Source organism: Sycon ciliatum, chromosome 2 (genome assembly GCF_964019385.1).
Source record: "Sycon ciliatum chromosome 2, ocSycCili1.1, whole genome shotgun sequence".
NCBI lineage: Eukaryota > Metazoa > Porifera > Calcarea > Leucosolenida > Sycettidae > Sycon > Sycon ciliatum.
Genome location: NC_088644.1, coordinates 2,217,728 through 2,244,529, shown reverse-complemented (window position 1 = coordinate 2,244,529; position 26,802 = coordinate 2,217,728). Strand labels below are relative to the sequence as shown.

Here is a 26,802-nt window from a genome sequence, read left to right as displayed (position 1 = left end):
GGTACAGGCAAGGAAACGATTTTTCCCCTGAATGGACCAGGTAATGTCTCCTCAGGTTTTCGGAAAGTGCGAAGGATTTCCTTGGATGACAAGATGGATGATTGCAGACAAAGGGGCGCTCACCTGTATGAACTCGTATATGTTTGACAAGTATATTTTTGGACCTGAACCCTTTGGTGTGTTCACACTGGTCCCAGTGACAGAAGTGGATATTACCACCCTCCTGTGCGACATGTTCATTATTGTCCTGCTGTTGGAGATGAACGTTGCTTATGTGCTCAGCTAGTTCGGTGACATCAGAGAAAGTCACCCCACATAACTCTTGACCGTTATTCACATGCCAATGACACTGATGTCTGGGATGTGCGTCAAGCAATGGCGATGGAGGTTCAGACAGGTTATCTGATTGATAATCTTTGCCTTGTTCTAGATGGTTCACTGGGGTCTCTGGACGGCCGGCATGCATTTCCGCAGGATGGTTACAGCTAGCCATCGTGTCAAGCAGTTCTGGGACACTGTTCGGTGATGTCATAGTACTAACGGTTGGTTGCGGATGTGGTGGGATACCAACTGGTGACTCCACTGGTGACTCCACTATTGATGATCCTTGACCACCCTCAGTACCACAGCTAACTCCTCTGAAGTCACCAGTGTTGACCGATTGTCCAATATGGCTGTGCTGCTGATCAACAGGCTGCGGCTGGTTTGCAACAGGCTGTGTCAAGCTATTGTTGGCATCAGGCTGTACTGGAGTGACATTTGTCCCTGCAGCTTGCAGCCCTGTCTGTACCTGTTGATGATTCCCATCCAATGCTGTGTTTCAGAGCAAAGGAGAGATTGGCAATGTTCAAATGAGATAATGATAACAATTGTTTGATGTTGATGGTACTGAACTAAGGTAGACCCGCAACATCTATGTGTGCTTAGGTTTACAAAAGGGAGGTGTTCCTCAACACAGATAATTATACGGAGTGATCCCATACGCCAATTTAGGAAGTGATGCATCCCCCTGTTGCATGGATCCGTGAAAGGGTGATACCGACTATGCATTAGCTACGGCTCATGAACACATCATAGGCGCATACGCTCTCATACTAGTGTTGGCGGCTAAATCAGAGTGGATCTGATTAGTGCTTCACTAGCAGCATTGATTACAATAGGAGTTACTCTAGCCAGAAGTAGTCCATTGGTCAATATGTATGTGTACTTCAAAAAGATAGCATATAAACCCTGAAACCAACGAAGGTTGCAGGTACAACATTATACATTCAAGCAGCCGAGCCTATTGACAACAGACCCAACACTATCGGAAATATGTGTACCCACCAACCTTTTTTTTAAGGTACCGTTATAATCAATAATCTAAACAAAATCCGTTGATCCCCGAGCTGCAGAGAGTGCTCAATGTCAGAGACAGAGCTTAGTACATAGCAGACTCAGCGGAGGACGTTCAGGTTGGTTGTAACTCTGAGTTTCATGCCGCTAGGCAATCATCAGACAACTGATGATCAGTTGTCTGATGATTGCCTAGCGGCATGAAACTCAGAGTTACAACCAACCTGAACGTCCTCCGCTGAGTCTGCTATGTACTAATCAATAATCTATAATTTTTTCATCAATCTGTGAGAGCCAGCCATTGGCTGGTGAGAAGGCACCATTGCTTGTTCGCTTGGTAAATTAAATATATGGAATAATATATTACATCAACCGAACTAGCTGGCGGGTCACACACACATACACATACGCAGACACACATGCACAGACACACATGCACAGACACACATGCACAGACACACACGCACATGCATGCACACTCATGCACACACACACGCACAGTGGCCACTCGTCAAGATGGCGGTAAATCCGAGAGTACAAAAATTTCGACTCTGCCCATCATATTGTGAGAGCCGTGGGCCAATAGCCCCGGTGAGAAGGCAGTCTTGCCTGTTCATACGGTGAAGTAAAATAAAGAAACAACAACAACATGTGCGTGGCAGATGCGAATCTCACACGTGCATGCAAAATCTAGCCTTCTGCAGATCTGGGTAGAGCAAAAGTGTAGGAACAACGACCTTTTCCGAGAGAGAATGTGGCTCCTTTCATTCCAACATTTTACTCGCCACGCTCTCCCTCCCAGCTTATTGATACGAGTATCTGGTACCGAGTAGAAGTCTCCATCTTCACAGCAGGCCAGGCAAAATCGCAATGTTGAAATACTTTGCTCACTTGGTTTTTTGGTCCTTCGAGGTGCTCATGTGGTGGTTGTGTACAACTCGAAGTGACAAACTTGAGACCCCGCGCCACAAAAAAAACTAAGGAGCGCCACAAAGTTTCGCTTGGCTGTTCGATGAAAGGACGTATGGAAGCAGGGATAAAAACTACCGTTGCTGCCGGCAAAACTCCTAGTAATGTAAGAAACGGGGGTGTAACTTTGGTAATACCAAGGAGAATGTACGCCATTCCACAACGAAGACGAAACTACGAGCTCAAAAACAAACAAACGCCGCAGTGTTCCCATGTAGCCTCCAAAACACCTAATTTTACTTCGATAGAGGCTGGTTCAGGGCAAATTCAGGCCCAATTCGACTGCGTCGTACCGCTCAGATTCGCCCAAAACACGAGGAAATGTACGGTGAATCTAATTGCGTACGCATTTTGCGTACGGGGACGACTGTGAGTTCATGCACACACACACACACGTGAACACACACACACACACACACGCATGCACACAAGCATACACACACGCGCGCGCGCGCACATGCTAGGCCTTTCCGAGATGAAAAAATGTTTTGCAACTGATGATTTTCGCAACCTTGTCCAAACAAGTGAAAGTTCCTGGAACCGCATAAATGTTTTCAGAAAAACCTCAAAAGAAAAAACTAATATCACAACTTGAGATGAGTGAGTTCTTGTACACACAATGATCCCAACTGGATGATGCAAAACTTCACAACAGCGAGTGTTTGACTACCTGCATTGCCAACATCTCTCGCAGTGATATCGTAGAAGTCCAGCTACAGACATAGCTCTACTCCTTCCTGCTGTGAACTACAACTAACCATACACAATCAAGGCAGTAGCACTGTGATTTCAACATTTCAATCAGGGACTGTCTGGTTTTAACCCTTAAAGAGCCACAGGAAATTTTCAAAATTCTGCATTTTTTCGTGTTCCTTGGATCATAGCTTCAGTTCTACTCACTCAATCCTCACAATCTAGGGCTTCCTGGAAAGGTCTCCGCGAGAGGAAGAGAATGAGGTTGATCATGATAGCCAGCACACCGTCTATCCAGCGCTAGATCGCAGCGACAGTACGAAAAATGCCCCATATGCGTCCAATTGCGTCCCGCTCCAGATATTTCATTTTACTCGATCGTGGAGTTTCAATTTTTTCGCTGTGTACTCTTGACAATATCAATAGTGAAACCCGTGCAAATTCGAGTAAACCAGCGTGACGAAAAGTCTCAAAATTCTCAATACTAAAGTCGCACTGCACGCTTTGAAATTGCCGCGATCGCGGCTCAACTTACTAGTGATTTATCTCAGGCACCGTTGCTCGCAGCTCTTCGCGGATTGTTTCTCCCGACAGGTGAGAGTTTTCTCTTCGTCCTGGATATTTCGATTACTGGATTTGAGCGAGATTGAACTGAGTTACGATCTTTTGAAGTTTTGCATTTGAATGCGTCGTTTACGACGCATTCAAGTATGGGGCGGCTCTTAAAGGGTTAAGCCCTAGATCTGTATGTACCTGTACATGTGTGCACGAATTAGGTGAGTCAACCTTTTCGAATTAAGGTCAGGCCACGGCCGGACGCCTGCCAGACTGAGTGCTACAGCCCTAGCAATGCTAGTGTGTTCCACGCATTCTCCGGCACTGCCACATATCTACTGCTTCTCGAAAATGAGTCTGAAGGCACGCGAGAAATGAGCGAGTATAACATTTAAAACAAAGTGTTTACTTAGTTCACAATGTTCTGTGTAGTCAAATGAAACATGTAGTAGCACTCAATATATTGTCGTAAGTTCACACATTGTTTATTTTGTGGCAATGTTTAAAACTTTCTTGGAGACAGGAAGCTTATCATGGAAAGAAAAAACTACAAATCTCTAGCTATTCTTCACCATGCCCGCCTATATTCTGTGTCTGCATCCTCTGTTCAATCTGAGCAATGCTGTCATGTGCCCCTTAGCAGGTACGTCTTGTTATTGTATTTCTATTTCTGTTGCCGTTGCTCTTTTATTTCCATGCCGCACGGAATGCTCGGTGCTCATTTCCCAAGTCCATTTAGCACGTGCGAATTTGTGGGCGGTTTACCACCGCTGACATTGACGCGTAAGTGCATAATAATAATAATAATAATAATAATAATTTGGAAAGGATTGGGAGAACTTCAAATTCAAAGGATCAGTCGGGGAAGTGAACTGCCTGAAAAGAGAAAAAAACGCCAGACCCACCAGGACTCGAACCTGGGACCCTGCTTGTCATGAGCAATGCTCTAACCACTGAGCTATGGGACCAGGCTGAACCCAGAAGGCGCTGACAAGTGTTTCACTCCAAAGGCAGCTCACAACACGTGCCACACATACTGATGGCACTTGGGTCTTTTTCCCTCCCCCAGGGGACCAACCACGGTCAGTTTCTGGAAACTACCAGAGGTGAAAGAAAGTGATTAAATTTGGAAAGGATTGGGAGAACTTCAAATTCAAAGGATCAGTCGGGGAAGTGAACTGCCTGAAAAGAGAAAAAAACGCCAGACCCACCAGGACTCGAACCTGGGACCCTGCTTGTCATGAGCAATGCTCTAACCACTGAGCTATGGGACCAGGCTGAACCCAGAAGGCGCTGACAAGTGTTTCACTCCAAAGGCAGCTCACAACACGTGCCACACATACTGATGGCACTTGGGTCTTTTTCCCTCCCCCAGGGGACCAACCACGGTCAGTTTCTGGAAACTACCAGAGGTGAAAGAAAGTGATTAAATTTGGAAAGGATTGGGAGAACTTCAAATTCAAAGGATCAGTCGGGGAAGTGAACTGCCTGAAAAGAGAAAAAACGCCAGAACCACCAGGACTCGAACCTGGGACCTGGGTTCAGCCTGGTCCCATAGCTCAGTGGTTAGAACATTGCTCATGACAAGCAGGGTCCCAGGTTCGAGTCCTGGTGGGTCTGGCGTTTTTTCTCTTTTCAGGCAGTTCACTTCCCCGACTGATCCTTTGAATTTGAAGTTCTCCCAATCCTTTCCAAATTTAATCACTTTCTTTCACCTCTGGTAGTTTCCAGAAACTGACCGTGGTTGGTCCCCTGGGGGAGGGAAAAAGACCCAAGTGCCATCAGTATGTGTGGCACGTGTTGTGAGCTGCCTTTGGAGTGAAACACTTGTCAGCGCCTTCTGGGTTCAGCCTGGTCCCATAGCTCAGTGGTTAGAGCATTGCTCATGACAAGCAGGGTCCCAGGTTCGAGTCCTGGTGGGTCTGGCGTTTTTTTCTCTTTTCAGGCAGTTCACTTCCCCGACTGATCCTTTGAATAATAATAATAATAATAATCAACGCAATAAATAGAGTAAGCTGCGCACTCAGTACAAACACCATAAGCAAAACTTGTTTTCATGTAAATAAAGAAGCTTGTTCCTAAACATTTTCGTCGCCATCTCAGAGGATTACTGGCAAATCAACAAAAGCTCTTAACTCAATATATATACGCACAATGCAAGTAATAATTTAGACCCTAACTAGCGCGATAAAATGAGAGCTGAAAGAAACATTACACCATTCAACGATATCAGGTGACAACAGATGCGATAAATTCACCACTAGAATAGTTTGCCGACTTTTTGCATGATCACGAATTCCCGGAGACATTCTTTATGTGCTCGTTTGATGTTGTGAGTCTTTTCACGAACGTACCTTTGGATTTTACGATTGATATTTGCTGTGATGCTATGTACCGTGGTAATGTAGGTTCTCCTGTTACTATCGAAGAGACGTACTTTCGCCGTCTTATGAATATGGTTACGTCTGGCGTTGAATTTTCGTTTGAGAATGTTATGTATCGTCAGATAGATGGTGTCGCGATGGGTTCACCGTTGGGTCCAGTTCTTGCAAATATATTTGTGGGTTACTGCGAATCATTGGTCCCCAAATGTAAATGGCCTGCGGTGTATTGTCGTTTTGTTGACGATAGTTGGTCCTACTTTCAGTCTCGGAGCGACGCGCAGGAGTTTCTTGAATTATTGAATAAGCTGCACCCGTCACTGAAGTTTACTTGTGAGTTTGAATCGGCTAGTAAATTGTCCTTCTTGGACGTTCTTGTAGAGAAGTCTGGTATGGGTGGTGTAATTACATCAGTGTACCGGAAACCAACGTTCACCGGCTTGTACATTGTTTGGGACTCGTTTACTGCGAGGTCGTACAAAATTAATCTCGTTCGTAATCTAGTGGATCGTGCTCGTCGATTATGTTCGCCTTCAAAGTTGGATGAGGAGCTGGAGCGGCTACGCACTTTGTTTCGTTTAAATGGGTACCCGGAATATGTGATATCTAAATATGTCGTAGTTAGTACACTGGGTGGAGCGAAGGAAGTGTCCTCCGAGGCCACTCCGGTGTATTTTCGTTTGCCTTGGAAGGGTGAAGCTGTTTGCCGTACCATGCAACGTCGAGTTAAGTCAGCTGCAGAATCGAACTTTCGTAATGTTAGTGTCCGGTTCGTCTACACAACAGCTCGTGCCTTCATGGTGAAGAAGGATGTCCTACCCACTCTTAAATTATCACATCTTATTTACAACTTCGAGTGCCGGCAATGTGAGAGCCGGTATGTGGGTAGGACCCTTCAGCACCTGGAGGCACGGATCCACCAGCATGTGCCTCTTCACGTTATGCCTGTTGAGGCACGGTCGTCAAGGCCTAGACGAGGTCGTCCCCCAAAGATTGGTACTGCGACTGGAGGTGCACCCTCGCTGGGGACGGAACCAACTGGGGTGTCGTTGTCTTCTTCGTCGGCATCGGCTTGTTCGTCATTGCCTTCGTCTTTACCGTCTCTTCCTTCTATCCCGTCATCATCGTTGGTATCTGCGGTTTCGTCTTCTTTGACTTCCTTTGTACCGTCATCCGGTGTGTCCACCTCCGGTGGCAAAAAGCGTGGCCGGCCACCGAAGAAACCACCGGATGGTGTGTCTGCGGGACCAGTGACTCGCTCTAGGGCGAGGTTAGCAGAGTCTTTATCGTCTCCGTCGTTGTCGTCATCGTCGTCGTCAGCGTCTTCCTCATCTCCCTCCTCCTCTTCATCAACATCAACAGCCATTGGAACGTCAAAGGGAGCATCATCGCAGCAGGCAGTGCCAGTAACGGACGTGCCTTTGGTACGGACATCTACATCGGCCTCGTCTGGATTGGCAGTAGCGGCAAGGAATGTTAGGTCGGTTTCATTGTCACGTAATTCCAAAGTATGTACTGGTTCTAGTAGCGTTGTTAGGGTGTATGAATCTTCTATCGCCAACCATCTTGTTCAGAATAGTGACTGTCGTTCTAGTTATGCTGATGATTGCTTTTCTGTTTGGTCTCGTTCACGTAGTCAAAGGTATCTGCGTGTATTGGAGTCTATCTACATTTTTACCACCAAGCCGATTTTGTGTAGGCAGAAAAAGAATTTGTTTACGTTGAAATTGTTTGTGAATTTAGATCAGTAGTTCTCGTTTGTGGTTGCATGGTAACTTTCTAGTGGTGAATTTATCGCATCTGTTGTCACCTGATATCGTTGAATGGTGTAATGTTTCTTTCAGCTCTCATTTTATCGCGCTAGTTAGGGTCTAAATTATTACTTGCATTGTGCGTATATATATTGAGTTAAGAGCTTTTGTTGATTTGCCAGTAATCCTCTGATGAGATGGCGATGAAAACGTTTAGGAATAAGCTTCGTTATTTACATGAAAACAAGTTTTGCTAATGGTGTTTGTACTGAGTGCGCAGCTTACTCTATTTATTGCGTTGATTACATTTTTATCTCCACGGAAGCTTTTTAATAATAATAATAATAATTCTTCCCCATCATCACCAATAAGGACACCGAAATTCATGAACCAGTTTTCGCCCATTCTTTTCAAATAATTTATTATTTCATTGGTTCTGGTTGCTTGTGTTTCATTTGAAAAGAATGCCCGAAAACTGGTTCATGAATTTCGGAGTCCTTATTTATAAAGATGGTGAAGAATAGCTTGAGAATTAGAAATTGTAGAGCTCATAATTATTATTATCTCCCCACAATGTTAATAGGTTCCTCATTTTATCATTTTTGTTGTACAATTGTATCACTCCAATAATAATTGATTGCTCTTCTGTACAGTATTATTATTCTTCAGCCACGAAAATCCACTGATCACAGAGTGACAAGAAAATCGAATTCATGTTTGGTAACATGGAAATTGTGGGCACAAGTTATGCGATCGAGTCCACCAACTAAACCAGATTTTGAACAGTCAGACGTGCACAATCTAGCACAAAACTCTTCACCATCAAAACTCATTGTCATCAACTAAGTACAGAACTGTAGGATACCGACGTTCGGTTTGTTACAATTCGTCCTCGTGAAGCTTCCCCTTCATATTTTTCATCTCTGACAATATTGAGCCTCCCAAGTTGGGTGGTTGTCGCTTTGCGTTGTCGAATTGTGGTTTGACCGTTCTGTCGTCATACCCGGCCAGCATTACATGAAGCCTTGGAATGTAGCTTGTGCTCGGCTCGATGGCGTCGCCTCCCCCTCTTTGGAATTAGCACTAATATCCAAGTTGGAAGGCCGTTGGTTAGCGCTATTGGGCAGTGCTCAAGCTGACTTTCATGCAGTGGAATGTCTCAGTACTCCTTGTCAGTTGTGGGCTAGATTTTGCACGACTGACTGTTCAAAATCTGGTTTAGTTGGTGGACTCTATCGCATAACTTGTGCCCACAATTTCCATGTTACAAATTTTTTCCTTGGCTCGCCATCTGAGTTCTCAATATTTGGTATGAACTCTTTTGAGACTTCGTTAAAAAAAGGTGACATTGCTTTCATTCAATTATTGTCTCCACGTTGCTTATTTTCATTTTCACTACAGTCAAATCTGCCATTAGCGACCTCTGCTGTAGGCGACCATCTAACGTTAGCGACCGATTTTCCGTGCACCGACGGCTTCACATACAAACTGATCTGTCCAGAGCGACCATCTGCTGTGCGCGACCAGCGACCACGATTATTTCATGCACGGTGGCTGCATTCAAATCTGCTGTAAACGCCCTCGACCCAGGTTCAGTCAGGTGCAAAACTGTACTTGCCAGTAGGGCCCGGTGTAATATGCCCGAAACTTTGCCGAAAATGCTTTTGGGAAATTCTCGTAAACCATGCCGAAAATGCTTCCAAACCTTGCCGAAAATGCTCGGAAAATGCTCACTTTTTTGCAAGAATCGCTCTCTACAGTATCTTCATCTTCATCACTGTCATCCAAAACACACTCAATAAGAGACTTGCTCTAGTCTGCCATGGTAAACAATACATAAACTACTCAACAAGAAGCTAAACCACGGAATGCGGAAGTGACGTTCTTGTTTGGGAAGTTTTTCTTCTCTCAATTTTGATACACAACGGCCAAGTGCTCCGTTTCCCCCAAAATGCTGCATCACGAGCCCAAAGTGCTGGGTCCGCGGATTGTACCGAAAATGCTAAAAGAAATGCCGGCATATTACACGGGGGCCTACTTGCCAGTGCGCTGTCCACTGCAAGGTGTAAAATGCGCTGTCTTGCAAGTGCGATCGACTGGCCCTGGCCTGTACTGAGACTGCGCTGTAGCTCTCAAGTCCAGGCAGTGTCGATCTACTGCCGTGTCGCATACACGTATACGGGCATGGTCGTCGTAGGTATGCACGCCACACTTACCGTAGACTTTGTACACATGTACATGTACGCACGCAGTTGTAGTGAAACAACCTTCCTGTAGGCTACAAAACAGATTAGCCCGGGTATGTGCACTATTCTTGGGTTTGTGCACCCCTATATTCTATTGAATACTAGTATCCAATAAAATGATATTAAAAATCACATTATTCTCGTCGATTTGAGTACATGGAAGCATGTTGTTGTTGTTGTTTGGCTTTATTTAAAGTGGAGTTCCAAAACAGGCCTAAACCTAATGACAATGGTCCCACTGATAATAAGAGAAAAGAAAATATAATAATAAGCGGACAAACAGAACCAAGAAGAAGATACAGCTGTAGTTAGATAACTAATATGAGCACGGCAGCAGGGGAAAAAAGTCACAAGCACGGCAACCGGGAAGAAAGGAGTGAGTGAGTGAGAGAGAGAGAGAGAGAGAGAGAGAGAGAGAGAGAGAGAGAGAGAGAGAGAGAGAGAGAGCATAATGCCCGGTATGCCGGATTTACCATACATCTGCCGTAAGAGACCGCTTTTTCTTGCACCAAGGGGCAGTCGCTTACGACAGATTTGACTGTATTATTCATTATGGCACCAGGTGAACAAAACACCAGAACTCGGAGAAATTCTTTGTTGTCGAAAAACCACTCTCCTAATTGGCAATCGCCTAAATAGCAATTCACCAAAGTGTGCCTTGCGAGAATTGTCCAGGCATCGACGTGGTTTCCACCCAGTCCACTGCAATTAAACATCACTCACAGAAATGGTTTTCGTGTGCGGACCTAGAACAAAGGTTGCGGAAAAGTGGCGAAGTAGTTTGCCAAAATGATTGAAGTTGCGGAAGATACCGTATTTTCAAAACAGCAAAAAGTAGCGAAAAAGTGGCTGTTACATGTACCGGTACTACACAAGAGTTGCACGTGCTGGTGTACATGCTGCTTGTTGCACAGTCATCTAGTACCTTGCTGTGCCACCACATGACACACTCCATGTTTGGCTTACCTACATATGACATGCATTCATGATCACCCAGCCTCTGTGCTCTAGTTTTTCAATGTATCGTACACATCTGGTTCTACATCCTTCTCCCTCTTTTTCTACTGCTTCTAGCACCTTCCATCCAGTTCTGATATGCTGCAGTGATTCGCATTTCTTTGTTCTCCTTTTTTTATGTTCCCAACGAAGTAAAGTCAAAAGCTACTGCTCTCACAGATTTCGTGTCAGTGCTCACAATAAGTTCCAGGATCGAACTTTACAATGGCGAGCTTCTTTTGGAAGGGCTGCTAGTACACATACAATACAATACAACACAATAATGCCCATCCGCACATGATGGCAGGTCCTGAAAGGATCGACAGTGTTTGTCATGGGGAACAAGAATTCGAGAGGCGAGTGAGGTCCTGGCGACGGCGAAAATCTCGGCCTCGTACACACACACACATACAGAAACACGCGCACACAAACATACACAGGCCAGAGCCAGTACTACTAGAGAATTAATTTTTTACAAAGAAAATAGATCGGGGTAGTAACCATGCCTCGCAGGATAATATTCTCTTTTTAGGGGCCATCCGTAATTATCGATCTTTTTCACGAAGAGAAAAGGGTTCGTTCGTGGCTGGGTGGGTTGAGGAGAGTTTCGTTATGAACAAATATTGATAGCTGAAACATAAGTTCATTCTAGCTGTCAAGTCAATATATTTTTCGTTCATGGGGGTGGGTGGTTGGGTGGGGGAGGGTCATAACTAAACTTTTTCGTTTCGTGAAAAATATACTTCCTCCGCGTCATCGAAATCGTCGCAGTTTGACTAGTGACTTGTCACTTGTTACTGACAACTCCATAAGCTAAGCCATTCGAAACTTATTACACAGTATGATAGTCTGAACACTAGAGTAACGTTCCAGGACAGTTGGACTGAGAGTTTTCATGCAGAGATGAAGTCCTCGTCGTCGCTGATGTCAATGGACGCAAAAATATCGTTCCGAAATATTTCAAGGAAGGTTGAAAGTTAGTTGCGCCTCATCTCAAACGCTTTGACTTTCTCCACAGGAGAAGAGCTGCTATGCTTGTCGTCTGCTAGCTCTGGATGATTTCTACTTCACCACCAACGAAGCCTAGTAAGAATACACGATCGTTGCGAGGTCGGTTGATTACCGTCGGCGGAATCACCTCGATCTTGAAATGAACTTTTTTTAGCCGTGGCATGTCCATATATTTTTGCTGTGTGGTCACAGCTCATGCAGGTAAGTGTACTATCACGTCCAGCGCGCCCTCTTTTTCAGCATCACTGGTATACGTGGTATACCATGGTACGGCACCTGCGCCTGCATCACTAGCACTACGTGTAGAGTCCACACGGCTCTTGCAGGTACAATCATGTACTGAGTGTCTCAGCAAGAGCGACAATTTTTGTCGCTGTTGCAGGCATTTAGTTTGCTGACCCTTCGATGTTTCTCCAAGCGCTGCCACTAGTTCCACGAAGTCATTCTCACTCCAGCTAAGGTAAACCAGTGATGAGGCTTGAGTGAATGGCCATAAGCACGAGAAAGGTGCAGGCTGCAACGCCTGACTGATTTCAGCGAGTCGAAATTACCATCGCAGCGACATCAGCGAAGAAATTGCGTCTAGTTCAAATATTTCAGCTTACAATAACAGAAAATAAAACTTTGCCGTCACCCTATACTGATGATTATCGCCTATGTCCGATTCCTTGCCTCTGGTACGAGTGCTGGTGAGTGAATACCCCGTTTAAACTTTTATATCAAAAGTCAAACTGCGACAATTTCGATGACGCGGAGGAAGTAGATAATTTTGGATGGCCCCGTATCCCAGGTCGGGAACAAATATTACCAAGACATTATGTACCGAGCATACAGGTTGCAAAACATTCAACTTCCATCGCTTACCCTGTCCAGTAAGCGTCGGTCGTTGGTCTTTGGAATCCGCCACCGGAATATACGGAGGCGTATTCTTGGGTGGCTCAGTTCCCATCGTCCGTTGATTTCCTTCTTCTTCTGACGTGTTCGAGGAGGAAGACATTTTGGACAGAGAGTTGGTGACAACTAGGGCAGTGTCAAACAGCCCACCGAGTCTCTGGAACTTACTTGGCTATACTTTTTCCAAGAGTTCGAACACAATGGTAGCCAAAACAAACGAGGTGACTGGCTTGTCCAGAGAACAGCAGCAAGATATGGGTGGGGAGATACGGATAGAGCCCACGCAACGACAAGCTAGTCCTGATTCACACTATTACAGGAGAGTGAATGCTGGTGTCCTGCAACGAAAAGAAGAATAGGTGACGCACCGTTGTGAAGGGTACTCGTGGCCCACGACTCGACGACTGGTGCCGTTCCGGTCGGAGGCAGACGTTGTTTTTGCTGCGCGGAAGCTATCTATTCAGCACATTGGCAACTAGCGAGGCCTGGGTCAAACCAACGAGTTACGTTCGCGAAGCAGCAGCAAAGCGGACATTGTACACATCAATAACAAAATATAAGAATACAATCAGGAGTGTCACAACTATAAAGAAAAACAGTTGAAAGATTCAACACTTCAATAAAGTGTAGAAGTGACACGAAGAAAGAAGTCTAGGTGAAGAGTCACAGTATGCAAACTACTGGGTGACAAAAAAACGTTGTAAAAATAACATCAAGAGGTCAAAGAATTTTATTTCACACCCTCGCCACGGATACTGTGCTGCCAAACAGCTGTTTACAGTCCGTTTCAAAAAGATTTACAATCCTGGCGATCGCCCGCGGAGTTTGGCGTCTTACCGTATGAGCACTCGAGCGCTGCCTGGAAAAACTCACTGTGAACTCGAAGAAATATTCCGCGCGAAAGCAAGAAAAATGACAACTCACTCGCGTTGACACAGCCATGGACGTCTGGTTTACAACAAACGAGTTCTTCCTCGTATCGATAATGGAGTCAGAGAGGACACGTCGAAACGAAAGTGTTGTAAATGTTGACGAGCGGCATAGGTCCCAATTCGTTTTGTGACCAAAATAGTTTCTTTGAGCTGCGATGCAATTTACTCACCGTGTGACGAAAACAACATCGACACGGACTCATTCCCAAGGCCATGACTTGGCAAAGCTATCCGTGTGACTTCGACGAGAAAAGCAAACGCTTGTGAACTCTGATAGAAGACGGCGTTGACTGCTAAATTCAAATAAATTGGCGATCTTGAAATACTAAAATAAATACAGCGCGATGACTTCCATTATAATTCACTCACACCATTGCAGTGTTGTGGGTGTGTTCACATGGCGTGAGCCAGTCAAGTGTCAGTCAGTTCGGCAGGAAGCGCGAGCTCCAACAACAAGTCGTTTGGTGCAGCCACCTTCTTTGTCTTGTACCAGCTTGATCACCAAAACAATGAAAAAAAAGTTTGACTTGAGGATAGGTTGGGATTTGAACTCACAACTACATGGTCAGCAGACAGCATTAGGCCTTGACAGATTATGCTAGCATAATTTTTCGCATAATTCCTACCAAAATCGAATAATCGCATAATTCGAGGCAAATTGCATACGAATTGCATAAAATTGGAATAACTTGCCTGTTCGCATCAAATTCCACACAGTTGTACATATTCTACAAGTACAAGTACAAGTAGATGCACCAGGAAGTCGTAGGTTTACGACTCCCTTGATAACATGTCCAGTCCACTACAATCAATGACGGTCGTAGCTAGGTCGGACGGTGCGTTGACCCCGTTGAACTTTTGCTACTACAGTACAACACCCTCTACAAAACAATTCCCCTGTTATTTTGCACAGAACCATTATACATTAGCAGCATATGTGAGCATAATGCGGCATAATATGATAACTTATAGCATAAAAATAGCATAATTCTGCAATTTTTTCAGCAATGCCAAAAGCATAATTTCACGAAAATATTAGCATAATCTGTCAAGGCCTAGACAGCATTCATAACCACAAAGCCAAAAAGGAAAGGATAAATCGTGGGTTTAGATAAAAAATCGATACTGGCTTCCTGGGCAAATTGTAAACCATGGGAAAAGGCCGGAAACCTGGCCGAAATTCTAACTCCTTAACGGTTGGTCCAATTGTTCCGAAACCTTCACAGAACAATTTGCCGTGTCCTAACAAGCCATTCTATGTACTTTGTTGTCCAAATTTCACTTATCTTCATACTTTTTAAGACCCAAACCTGATTGTAAATCTTTTTGAAACAGACTATGGGCGCCGGTCACACATGCATGGCGCTTTTGCGACACCACCAAAGCTGCACCACAAAAGTTGGGATATCCCCGGATCACCATGGATACTGCGCCTGGCGCCACTGGCGCCACGGCGGCAATCTCAAAAGCGCCACAACCAAAAAATTGGTGGCGAAACACAAAAGCGGTAGTGCAACTTTTGCGGCGTTGTCGTTGTTGGATCTCTTGGATCTTGGAAAAATTAGTTTTTCATCTCTCGTCATGAAGTGGACTGCTGACCAAGAGCAACTGCTCCTCTCCCTCTATTTCGAGGTCAACCATCCGACATGGGACTCGACTCAGGCGTCCACCGATGCTCAAGGAGCTTCCGCAAGATTCAAACGAAGAGAAATTGAACAACATGAATATTGAGGCAATCTCCATAGCTCTCCGCAGTCGCTGGTCACGACGTAGTCGGCGATTCTGGGCGTTTCTGCGATCCATACCAGCGCAGGAAAGGAATTTTGAGGCTACAGTCTTTTTCAGAGAAAAGTTTTACGACACCTGTGGAGACCCGTGAAGCTGCGTGCGTACCAAAGCCTTTGCATGTGTGATCGCCGGCAGAAAAGAGCCGCAAAAGCGCCCACTGCCAGCGTGTTGGAGGCAGCCGCAAAGTGCAGATGTTGATCCGATGCGACCAGCAGCAGTGCATGCTACGGCTGAATGGCCAGCACCCTGGGGCCGCTAGACGTGCGACCGGATTTCCAAGTGCACGACAGTATATACACGACTCCCTGGTAGATCTACATGACTTGTACAAAGCTTCTACATGTAGCAGGGCAAGAATAGATGTAACATAGCCAAACCACGTGACAAAATAGAGAATACATCGCCAGTATACCACTCGCGACAACTTCAGCACTGCCCGAAAAATGACGCTTGATCGACAATGGTCGATTTCCTGGACAAGACCCCTTCGTGGTTCACACCTCCGTCGCCTCCGCTCTCGAGTATTCTTCATTACCATGGTTACGTCCCGTACCTTGGGTTTCTCAGTGAACTACACATGTATGACAGGCATTCTGACTTATACAATGATCGTGGTGTTGATAATACACTGGATATGTACATGTAAGAAGTGTCCACCCGTAACTGAGGCACAACCCGTCCCAAAATTCCTGTTTGTCACATGATTACTTCAATTCTACACCTTGCACTCCCCACTTTATGCTTACACCATGCACCTCTCTTGCACACCTAGCACCAACCCTGCGAGTTCTAGCCCTTTCCCAAAGATGCCATAATTTTTCGCAACTTATGCTTTTCGCAACCGTGGCATAACACAGTGCTCAGTCAGCCATCCTCCACTCGCTCTGGCGCTTCTCGGCCGTCCGTCGAAGGATCTGCACTCTGGAACCTGCTGCCGGATGATGCTCGGACCATAGCAAGACAAAAAAGTTTAGCATAAGTTGCCTGCCATATTGTTGGTCAGACTAGCCCGCCCCTAACTCTCCTCGACCACCCTGTCACCACTGATACTCGCTTGACTCCTCTGTCAGATACTTTTTCTTTCGTAATTGTCTAATTCCTGTCCTCTCTTTTCTAAATGCGGCTGATCCATTCGCCTTTATATCAATGCACCTAGTTCCCGTTTATTGTGCCAATTCTAATAAACCAAACGAACATGTTCTCCATTTCGTCTCGTCTTCTTTTCCTATAAGCTCTCATGGTGCAGGTTCCTAGTCCCTAATCTTCTAATTGCTATGTTGTCCTGCTACTTCTCTCCCCTCCTATTACCAGTTGGTTATGTCTTCAGTTAAAAACAACTTTTAAAAACCTCATACCCTGGTATCACTCTATGGTTACGCACAATCATACAAGTATGAGACAAGCATACATTATAATGATAAAGACCAGATCGAGCTGTTCTATGATTGGGCTCAGTCGGGTACATGAACACGTGTGCCCGACACAACCTTCTGAGTCGGGTCATCTACGTACCCTGATTTGGATCCAGTTCGGGGATAAGGGCAACAGCATTGTACAATCTTGGCATTAATTCTTTGTTGCCATCTTCAATAGGTCCGTCAAATAGTAGTAATAGGTTTTTCATTTGACCCAACGAGACCACACGACGCGTGCAGATCACAGCACAGCACGAACAGTTCACCAGCCACACTCCACGAAAGCAAGTAGTAGTGCTCCTGACAAGTCTTGTTTCGTTCCATAGAGATAATAACGGGGAACTCATCAGAGGAGAAGCAGTTGTTGAATTGCTTTCGTGGAGTGTGGCTGGTGAACTGTTCGTGCTGTGCTGTGATCTGCAAGCGTCGTGTGGTCTCGTCGGGTCAAATGAAAGCCCTATTTCTAATCTTTGCATTGTGCAGGAGTAATGGCATTGACTCACTCCAACGGTTTTACAGCCCAAGACTTTCAATCGTGACCGCATTACTAGTGTGCATCTGGCTGACGTCTTTCAGCCAGGTCGTCAGTTTTCCTCTCAATGTACCAGGTCATTGGTCCCTGCTAATAGCCCTTTCCCAAAGATGCTCGCCTCCTTTTTCCCAACTTTTTGTTGTTTTGGAAGAAATCACAACTTTCGCAACTTTCTTCATTTTCACAAACTACTTCGCAACTTTTCCACAACTGTGTGCACAGACGTGCCCTGGAGGAGACCAATGAAGTGTCCGTGATGCTCCGCTTCAACAAGAAGTGTTAAAACAGTCCATCAAATCATCATGACAAGTGTACTTCGAGAAGTACAGTAAGATCGGGCGCCGATTCCGGCGCCGAAGAACCATGAGAACCCGGGGTCTCAAGGCATAGCCTAGCATCGCTCTACCATGTAGAACGGTGTTGGTCATTTTGCTCTTATTCCACGATCATGGAGAGCACCATACGATGCGATCACGCCACGTGGAAAACATGTAGAAAACGGTACATGGGCTCTTTTAAAAATCTGCAAATCTAGCCTGAATTTGCCTATTTTCCAGCCTACAATAATAATATTATTGTGTTTTTTGGCGAAGTGTCTTCTGCGCCCGGTCCGTCGTACTGTACAAGTTACGCTATGTCATGTGTGCGAAGGTTCAACAAAAAGGACAATTATCTATAACTCATTCCAAGTCTGTTCATTTTTCCTATCTCAGGCAATTGTGCTGCAACACAGTGAGTGGTGTCTATTTCCGCTCCATTTTTGGTTGCTTTTGGCATCATTATGGACAAGTTCTCGCTCATTTTGAGTTGCGACATTAGCAACTTCTGGGCTTTTTCTGAAAATACGGATGCGATTTCAGCAACTTTCACTTGTTTTCACTCACAAAGCGACTGTTCAGTACATGGGGTAGTGGTCAACCAGAGCAATCACACTCACCACCGTGGTGGTTTTCCAGAAATGAGTAGAAGCAAAAAACCACACTCGCAGCCACATAATAGATAAATAGCCGAAAAACATCTAAATCCATCAAATAGGCCTTGACAGATTATGCTAATATTTTCGTGAAATTATGCTTTTGGCATTGCTGAAAAAATTGCAGAATTATGCTATTTTTATGCTATAAGTTATCATATTATGCCGCATTATTTATTTATTTATTTATTTATTTATTCAACATCTCCTGGCCCGTCCGAAGACTGCCAATAAACATGAGAGGTCAGGTGATAGCCAACCACGGCAAGCTAAAAGGGAAAAAAAAAGAAAGATGCTGTCAGAGAGGGAAAGGAGATAGGGAGAGAAAAAGAAAGGGAGGCACATTAATAATACATGGGATCACTTCGGATGAGACAGTGTGGAAAGCTGGACTGTGAATTTCCTGATATCCTGGCATGTCTTAATGCTAGTAGGCAGGTTAGACCAAAGGGAGTATGCTGAGAAGAAAGGGGATTTCAAAAACAGAGAGGAACTAGCTCGGGGCAGTGATAAGGCATTGCGTGTTGGTCTAGTGGTAACAAACCAGTTGTACTTGGCAATATGTTTCGGGACTTGGGCTAGGAAGATTTTTTGCACAAGGATACAAAGATGTTGCTGATGTTGGGTAAGAAGAGGGTGCGTGGAAGCAAGTTTATAAAGACAAAGGGAGGCAAATGTTTGGTCTTTTCGAAACAGAATTTTCAGAAGCAAGCGTTGATGTACCTCCAGTCTGTGGAGTAAAGTCTGAGACAACCCGCACCAAGCTATATCGCAATAGTCAGGCAAAATGTACGACTTAAAGAACAATTTTCTGCAGTTATCATTCAAGTGTTGGCAGTGGGGTTGTAGCATACCTAAGGACGCACTCGCACGCTTGCACACAGACTGGACTTGTGGAGACCAGGAGAGTTGGCGGTCGAGAATAACGCCCAGGTGCTTGTGCTCGTTAACAACTTTAATAGGTGTACTATTTAGACCAGGAAAATACAGAAGTTGAGTGGGGGGCGAGGGAGAGAAGAACATGGCCTCGGTTTTGGCGAGGTTAGGCTTCAGTTTCCAGGTTTCCATCCATGTTACTGTAGCGTTGACCCCGGACTGCATGGAGGCCGTGAGGTTGTCTGCCGAGCTGTCGGAGCACATCAGAGCAGTGTCGTCAGCAAAAAGACTTACATTTGGTACAAGGGCTGGCAAGTCATTAACGTACAGTAGAAATTATGCTCACATATGCTGCTAATGTATAATGGTTCTGTGCAAAATAACAGGGGAATTGTTTTGTAGAGGGTGTTGTACTGTAGTAGCAAAAGTTCAACGGGGTCAACGCACCGTCCGACCTAGCTACGACCGTCATTGATTGTAGTGGACTGGACATGTTATCAAGGGAGTCGTAAACCTACGACTTCCTGGTGCATCTACTTGTACTTGTACTTGTAGAATATGTACAACTGTGTGGAATTTGATGCGAACAGGCAAGTTATTCCAATTTTATGCAATTCGTATACAATTTGCCTCGAATTATGCGATTATTCGATTTTGGTAGGAATTATGCGAAAAATTATGCTAGCATAATCTGTCAAGGCCTACCATCAAAGAACCGCCAGCAAGCGGGAGAAAAGGCCGTGAAATCAAGTGAAACAGCATGGCCAGTGGTGAGCATGGGTGACTTGGCAGCAGGGGAGCGCCTGAAAAACAATGACTCCCTACATTCCTAGCCGCGACCGCTCAACCGGGCTAGAGGAAAAACATGCCTTTCGGCCAAAAAACCTTTCTATTTCATTAATTTCTGCCCCGCTGCCAGTCAGACCCAAGAATAGAGATAGCAAGAAATGGTATGTAATAACCGGTGTATGTCATAATCATAAGCCACACACATAGGCATAGGTTGTCAAGAAGAACAGCGGACGACTCCCATGAAACCAGGGTGGGTGGGCGCCGGGCAACTCAAAGACCACGATGGCAGGTTCAACGGAGTTGCGCAGAACAAGAGCAAATGCACGAAAATATTTTGTGAGTGAAAAATACGTTTTTTGCACTCTTTCGCTACGCTCAGCCGTGAAAAAACAAAACTTTTGGCACGGTTGCGAAAAGCATAAGTTGCGATATTTTTGGCATCTTTGGGAAAGGGCTACCTGCTAACCAGGGCTCAGTGTTTTGCCCTGCTAACCAAGCTCTGCAGTTGGCACTGAACGCATTCTATGTGCAGAGGAGACGCAGTCCCACCGAGCCAAATGGAGATAAGCGAGAAGAAACAATACTTCAATACGTGAAAGTGCTGCTACGAGTTACCGTAGTACTTGGCTAGCATGAAAGCCTCCTTCACGCCTGCCTGTTCTCACGAGCACCCGTGCCGCGACTTTGGTGCTCCCTACACACATTCTTATGAAGAAACAGTGTTAGATGGGTGGTATGGCGCTAATCGACAACTTTGTGCCTGTATCTCTTTACAGTGCCCTTAAAGAGAGAGGCGTTGTGATTCAGTTTCTTCATTCCGACTGTCTCGGTAGTGACTTGGTCTAGTCAGCGACTGCAAGAAAACCCTGTACATGTCCAGATTGCTGGTGTTGTCTCGTTTTTTTTCAAGTTGACGATCAGTGCGTTTGAGCAACGACCAGACAGTGTAAGTTGCTTACGTGTAGTGCTAGTGATGCGGAGTGGTGGACGTCACTGATTTACCGTCACAGCAGATATGCAGCAACCGTGACTTACCGATCCAATTCAGAAAGACTTAGACTGTATGCCGTGCTGGTTGACACTGCCCTAGTTGTCACCGACTCTCTGTTCGGAATGTCTTCCTCCCCGAACACGTCAGAAGCAGACGGCCACCAACGGATGATGGGAGGCCAACCACCAAGCTACATGATGCAGTGTTATTCGCCGCCGGACTCACAACGTCAAAGACCAACGCTTTCAAACCAGGGTAAGTGACGAAAGGGGGAGTGTTTCAATGCAGAGGAAGGGAGAGTTGGTTCCTAGTGGAGTGTTTCAATGCAGGGGAAGGGAGAGTTGGGTCCTAGTGAAGTGTTTTAATGCAGAGGAAGGGAGAGTTGGTTCCTAGTGGAGTGTTTCAATGCAGAGGAAGGGAGAGTTGGTTCCTAGTGGGGTGTTTCAATGCGCAGGAAGGAAGAGTTGGTTCCTAGTGGAGTGTTTCAATGCAGAAGAAGGGAGAGTTGGTTCCCAGTGGAGTGTTTCAATGCAAGGGAAGGGAGAGTTGGTTCCTAGTGAAGTGTTTCAATGCAGAGGAAGGGAGAGTTGGTTCCCAGTGGAGTGTTTCAATGCGCAGAAAGGGAGAGTTGGTTCCTAGTGGGGTGTTTCAATGCGCAGGAAGGGAGAGTTGGTTCCTAGTGGAGTGTTTCAATGCAGAGGAAGGGAGAGTTGGTTCCTAGTGGAGTGTTTCAATGCAGAGGAAGGGAGTGTAGGTTCCTAGTGGAGTGTTTCAATGCAGAGGAAGGTAGAGTTGGTTCCTAGTGGAGTGTTTCAATGCAGAGGAGGGGAGAGTTGGTTCCTAGTGGAGTGTTTCAATGCAGAGGAAGGGAGTGTAGGTTCCTAGTGGAGTGTTTCAATGCAGAGGAAGGGAGTGTTGGTTCCTAGTGGAGTGTTTCAATGCAGAGGAAGGGAGAGTTGGTTCCTAGTGGAGTGTTTCAATGCAGAGGAAGGGAGAGTTGGTTCCTAGTGGAGCTATCCTGTTGAAACCAGTCAAATTGTTTAAAATGCGGGGGTATTTTTGAAAGACGAATACGATGAATAAGACAGCACTTCAAGATTCGTCGTCTCTCTAAGAGAGGTCTGGTCGAGGAGAGCCACACTAGAAACGGACTTGGGCAGATGATAAATATTGAGAGGGATCAATTGTGAATTTCCAGTTTCTGTTCTTGGGCAGTAGATAGATTTGTCCAGGCAGTACAGCAGTAATCAAAGTGTGGCAAGATACGTGTACATGCATGCATTATCAAATAGAGCACGATAGCCTTCTGGAAGATGGGCGCGGTGTGAGTACAATATACCCATGGCCTGACTTGTCTTGCATACGTGGGCAACATGGTGTTTTCAAGGGAATATTGGCATGAAGAAGGACACCAAGATGCCTGTGATGATCTACATACTCTATGGGGCTGGATATCATCCTGCTAGGCATGATCACTACCCAGTCATATTTGCTTCGTATATTATTGTCTAGTGCTGGCTCTCAAGCCTGCATGCGACTGCATGTGTAGCAGCCTTGCTTTGCGCTGCACGTTTGAACCCCACATCATACGTAGTTCCCCTCCTCTTCTGGCCTGCCCCGCAAGACAAGGATCATTGCTTACACAATCCGGGCTAGCACTACACAGCACCCTGTACTCATCCAGGCTCTCCATGCATCAGCATGTATACATCACTTGCCTTCGGATCATACGCACTACTTTCGGTCCCACGCACTGACACTTTGTCTAAATGCATATGTGATGACGTACAAACAGTAAGCAGAGGGAAAAAAGTGTTTAACTCTTGAGTTTCACGCAAACCATCATCACTAAACAGTAATGAGGCATATGTAGGTCCTCTCAATTTCAACCGTCACGTATTGCCCCACACAACGGTCGGGTGGTCTCAAGCATGGTATTCACACACCATTTGACCTTTTGACGCCCATTGCCGGAGGCGATGATAGCGATGCTACAGCAGAAGCCATAGCAACTTGTGCTGGGATTGCACCATTCAGCAGCTTGCAAGGCTGAAGAATTAACCGCCACTATTCAGCCTGGTCTACACCACACAGCCACATTTATGAAGTGGCTTTTTCTGGCCAGTGAATCCCTACTTTTGGTCTTTTTGAATTTTTTTCCCACACACACATCAAACCACATACTCCGGCATGCACTGGCTGTTGCCAACAACCAGGGTGTCTTACCCAAACTAAGGAGGTGACACGGCACAGAAATCCGTGTCTCAGGGGTTGCCTCGCACACGTTGTTATTTTCGGACTAGTCCAGTCCAAAGGTCCTTGTAAACATAATACATACTGAGTGTACCACCGGCGCACCGTACGCTGGCTATGACGTAATGATTGATGGGAAGCGATTGGATGATCTGACGGCGTCCAATGTGAACACCAGGAACAGGAATGCAACCGTACTGCCGTACCAATCGGGAAGCGACGGGAAGAGTTGGATCAGTTCAACTTGTCATACCATGGGCAGGCGTAGAGGGCCAAGCATACAAAACAGCAGCATTTTGAGTGTGAACAGGAGACGGTGTCGTGCGCCAACTACTCTCGATTCGAACTTGGAAATTTTCATCATTTTGAACACTGCGCTTCTCATGATAACTCGCAGAATGCCGAACATGACTTAAGTTGAATTTGAGCAAGATAATATCTGAAGAATTCCCGGAAAACATTATTGATGTGCACCTGACATTCCGTCAGCAACTTAATGCACTCTGAAAGAAGGTCAGTGTATTGTATTTTTGTATTTATATCATTATCTCATGGCACATCATGATGACGGCCAGTAAAAACTGAGACAAGGGTGAAAGCCAACCACAGCAGTAAAACAGATAAAAGAATACAAATAAGAGGCAAAGAAGGCAAAGGAGGAGACAAACCAGCAGGATATACATGAAACCTATAATTGAGCAGAGATTTTAGCAACAAAATTATCCATCGACGTGCTGGTCTTGGCCTGCGTTGGTAATGTTGCCCAGTGCAAAAGTGAATGCATTTCGGCGCTGCCGCTCCATGTTGACCAATGCAGCCAGGCGCACATTTTATCTCTTCTTGTCCAGTCCACACTGGAATATGCATGCAATACTTATGTACACAGTCTGCGACAGCATGAATATGATTCTCTCACCTGCATCACTCGCCGTTCATTGCGTACTGTACTTGGCTTCCCACCCACCGCAAATGTTCAGTGGATTCTGTCTCGAAACAACCTCACACCCATCACTATCCGCTTCTCCCTTAATGCGATCATTCATCTTCAAGCTCACTTCTGTGCCGCCTTTTCTGCCTTCGTGCAAATAATGAGGCACGTAGCCGCACCTGCAAAAGGTCTCAAAGCTCGATTGGACTTGTACTGCCACGAGCTTCCTCTCGATTTGGTTATTCCTCTCTTTCTTTTTTAGCCGTTGAGTGCTGGAGCTCAGTTCCGGCATCGGTCCGCCTTGCTGCTTGAAGTCAATTTCGTACCACAATCCTAGATTGGCTAGGGTACTCCGTAAGGAGACCGTAGGTCTGTGGGGACTGCCCCAGAGAAATATGAATAAATACAATACAAAACAATACAAAACAAGGAATCAGGTGCGAAAGTCAACCCGTCACGGACGCTGCCTTATGACTTGCCCCGATGGAGCTTGACAGGACGCGATGTAAGGTTTGACGGAGCGCGACGGGACGGTCTGATGGCGTCCAACGTGAACACCAGGAACGGGAACGCAACCGTACTACCATACAGATTGGGAAGGGACGGGAAGAGTTGGATCGATTCAACTTTTCATACCGTGGACGGTCGTAGACGGGGACACAAGCGTACAAAACGGCTGCAATTCGAGTGTGAACCGGAGACAGAGCTGGGCGCCGACTACTCCAGATTCGTACTTGGATTTTTTTAGCATTTCGAACACTACGCTTCCCATGATAACTCACGGAATGGCTAGCACCACTTTCAGGGCTACTTTCTTGGTCTTCATGAAAAACCGGTACTGTGAATTACTTGATTCCGCTTCACTCAAGGAGAAAATCAATAATTGAAAAAAGTATCGAAAATCAAAAAATAGGCCCGAAATTCACGCCGTCACGGATCGTGCCTTATGACTCGCGCCGTTCGCTGTTCAACGTCGCAGCGACTGTATGCAGCATGTCGTGTCTTGCAAATCATAAAAGATTGTACAGCTCATCCCAGCTGTCCCGACAGCTAGGCCCTGACATCCCGTACCGTCAGCGCTGCGTCAACTGTTCGCGGACAACCTGTTGGGCGAACGACAGTTCGTTGAAACCTGTTCGACAACAACCCCGTTCGCCGACAGCCTTTTTTCGCCGTCTGACATTTTGGCCGACAACCTTGATCGACGACTGGTCTTTTCGTCGACTCCCCTCTTAGACGAGTTGTCTTTTCATCGCCTGGCCTGTTGGACAACCACTCAAACCATGCTTCAGAAGCACCTCATACCTACAGAAACTTTGATTTAGATGAAGTGGTGTTTCCAGTGCACACACACAGGTGTAAAACAGAGATGAAAATGAAGGGGCATAGCCATGTTGCGAGGCGGCAACAGAGAAAGCAAAGAAGGATCATTGTAAACTATCAACATACATCGTGGAGATTTGGATCAGATAACACGTGCTTGAAGGCAATAGAATGCTATGAGATTCTGAACAACGTTGAGCTGAGCTATGTAGTTCCTGCTCCTTGATGATCGAGCAAACAAACAAGGATTTCTGTCAGAATTCTCCTCACACATTTGGATATGACAGGTTGTGGGCAATTCCGCGCAAGAATTCCAGTGATGGTCTGCCTTCAAATGAGCTTACCAGTGCTCTCAGCCGTGTGTCCCGATGTTGGTAGCCGTGTGTCCCGATGTTGGTACTTGGTACGTTTCTTGGGCGGTGCCTCGCCTGCAACAAGACGCTCGAGCGCGTTCTCTGTTGCCTTTTGCTCCATCTTCACTCCCTCAAGGAACTTCCAAATAGTCGGATGACTACATGTAATGGTTGAAGAGAAACGGCGATGCCAACCCTCGATCTTGTTGTTCGTCCTGTCGTCATTGTTTAGCGTCCGCTCGTGCACGTTCCACAGCTTTGGAGGAAACGAAGGGGTTCTACGCTCGCCGTTCTGCCTAAGTCGGCCGATGTAGTATTCTTTGAAGAAGTTCAACAGCGGATCCAAGGCATCGGGGGCATTGCTGTCCAGAACTTCAAAGTAGTCATTGACATCTCCTGTTGGCACAAAGGCGAGCACCGGAATCATTTTGCATGCAAGAGCGAACTCCGCGTTCGTGGTGTAGAGCTCCAGCATCTCTGCATTGCGCTGGATAGGTCGGTACACGTTCTGCGAAAGGTGAAAGAAAAATCCAGTGCACTCGGCGTCAGGAAATTGAGACTTGATGGCATTAATCATGCCTAACTCGAAGTCCAACATCACCGTGCTGGGATTGGGATCTGGCCTGCTGTTCAACAAAAACAAAAAACAAAAAATTCGACGGGGTACGCGTACCGGGCAGGTCAAGAACAAGAAGTCGTATAACTCCCTGGTCAAGAACCACCTTTCCGCTTCCGTGGGACGCCACCACCCCATGATCAGGCGTCAGATGCGGCTCCTAAACGGTGGGAGAGGATAGATCAGATCCACCAACCAG

At 45.9% G+C, this 26,802-nt stretch overlaps 1 protein-coding gene across 1 annotated transcript in view; it reads right to left on the bottom strand.

Annotated features, from left to right (window-relative positions):
• LOC135808223 (pair-rule protein odd-paired-like) overlaps window positions 1–13,476 on the bottom strand; it is a 14,638-nt gene extending 1,162 nt beyond the window's left edge. The window contains exons 1-2 of the mRNA XM_065321381.1: window positions 12,802–13,476; window positions 1–813 (exon numbers count right to left, since the gene is read on the bottom strand). The exon at window positions 1–813 is cut by the window's left edge and continues 1,162 nt beyond it. Of these exons, the coding sequence (XP_065177453.1) occupies window positions 1–813; window positions 12,802–12,934 (946 nt within the window). The 5' untranslated portion in view covers window positions 12,935–13,476. The remainder of the gene's footprint in view (window positions 814–12,801) is intronic.
• Between the last annotated feature and the right edge of the window lie 13,326 nt (window positions 13,477–26,802).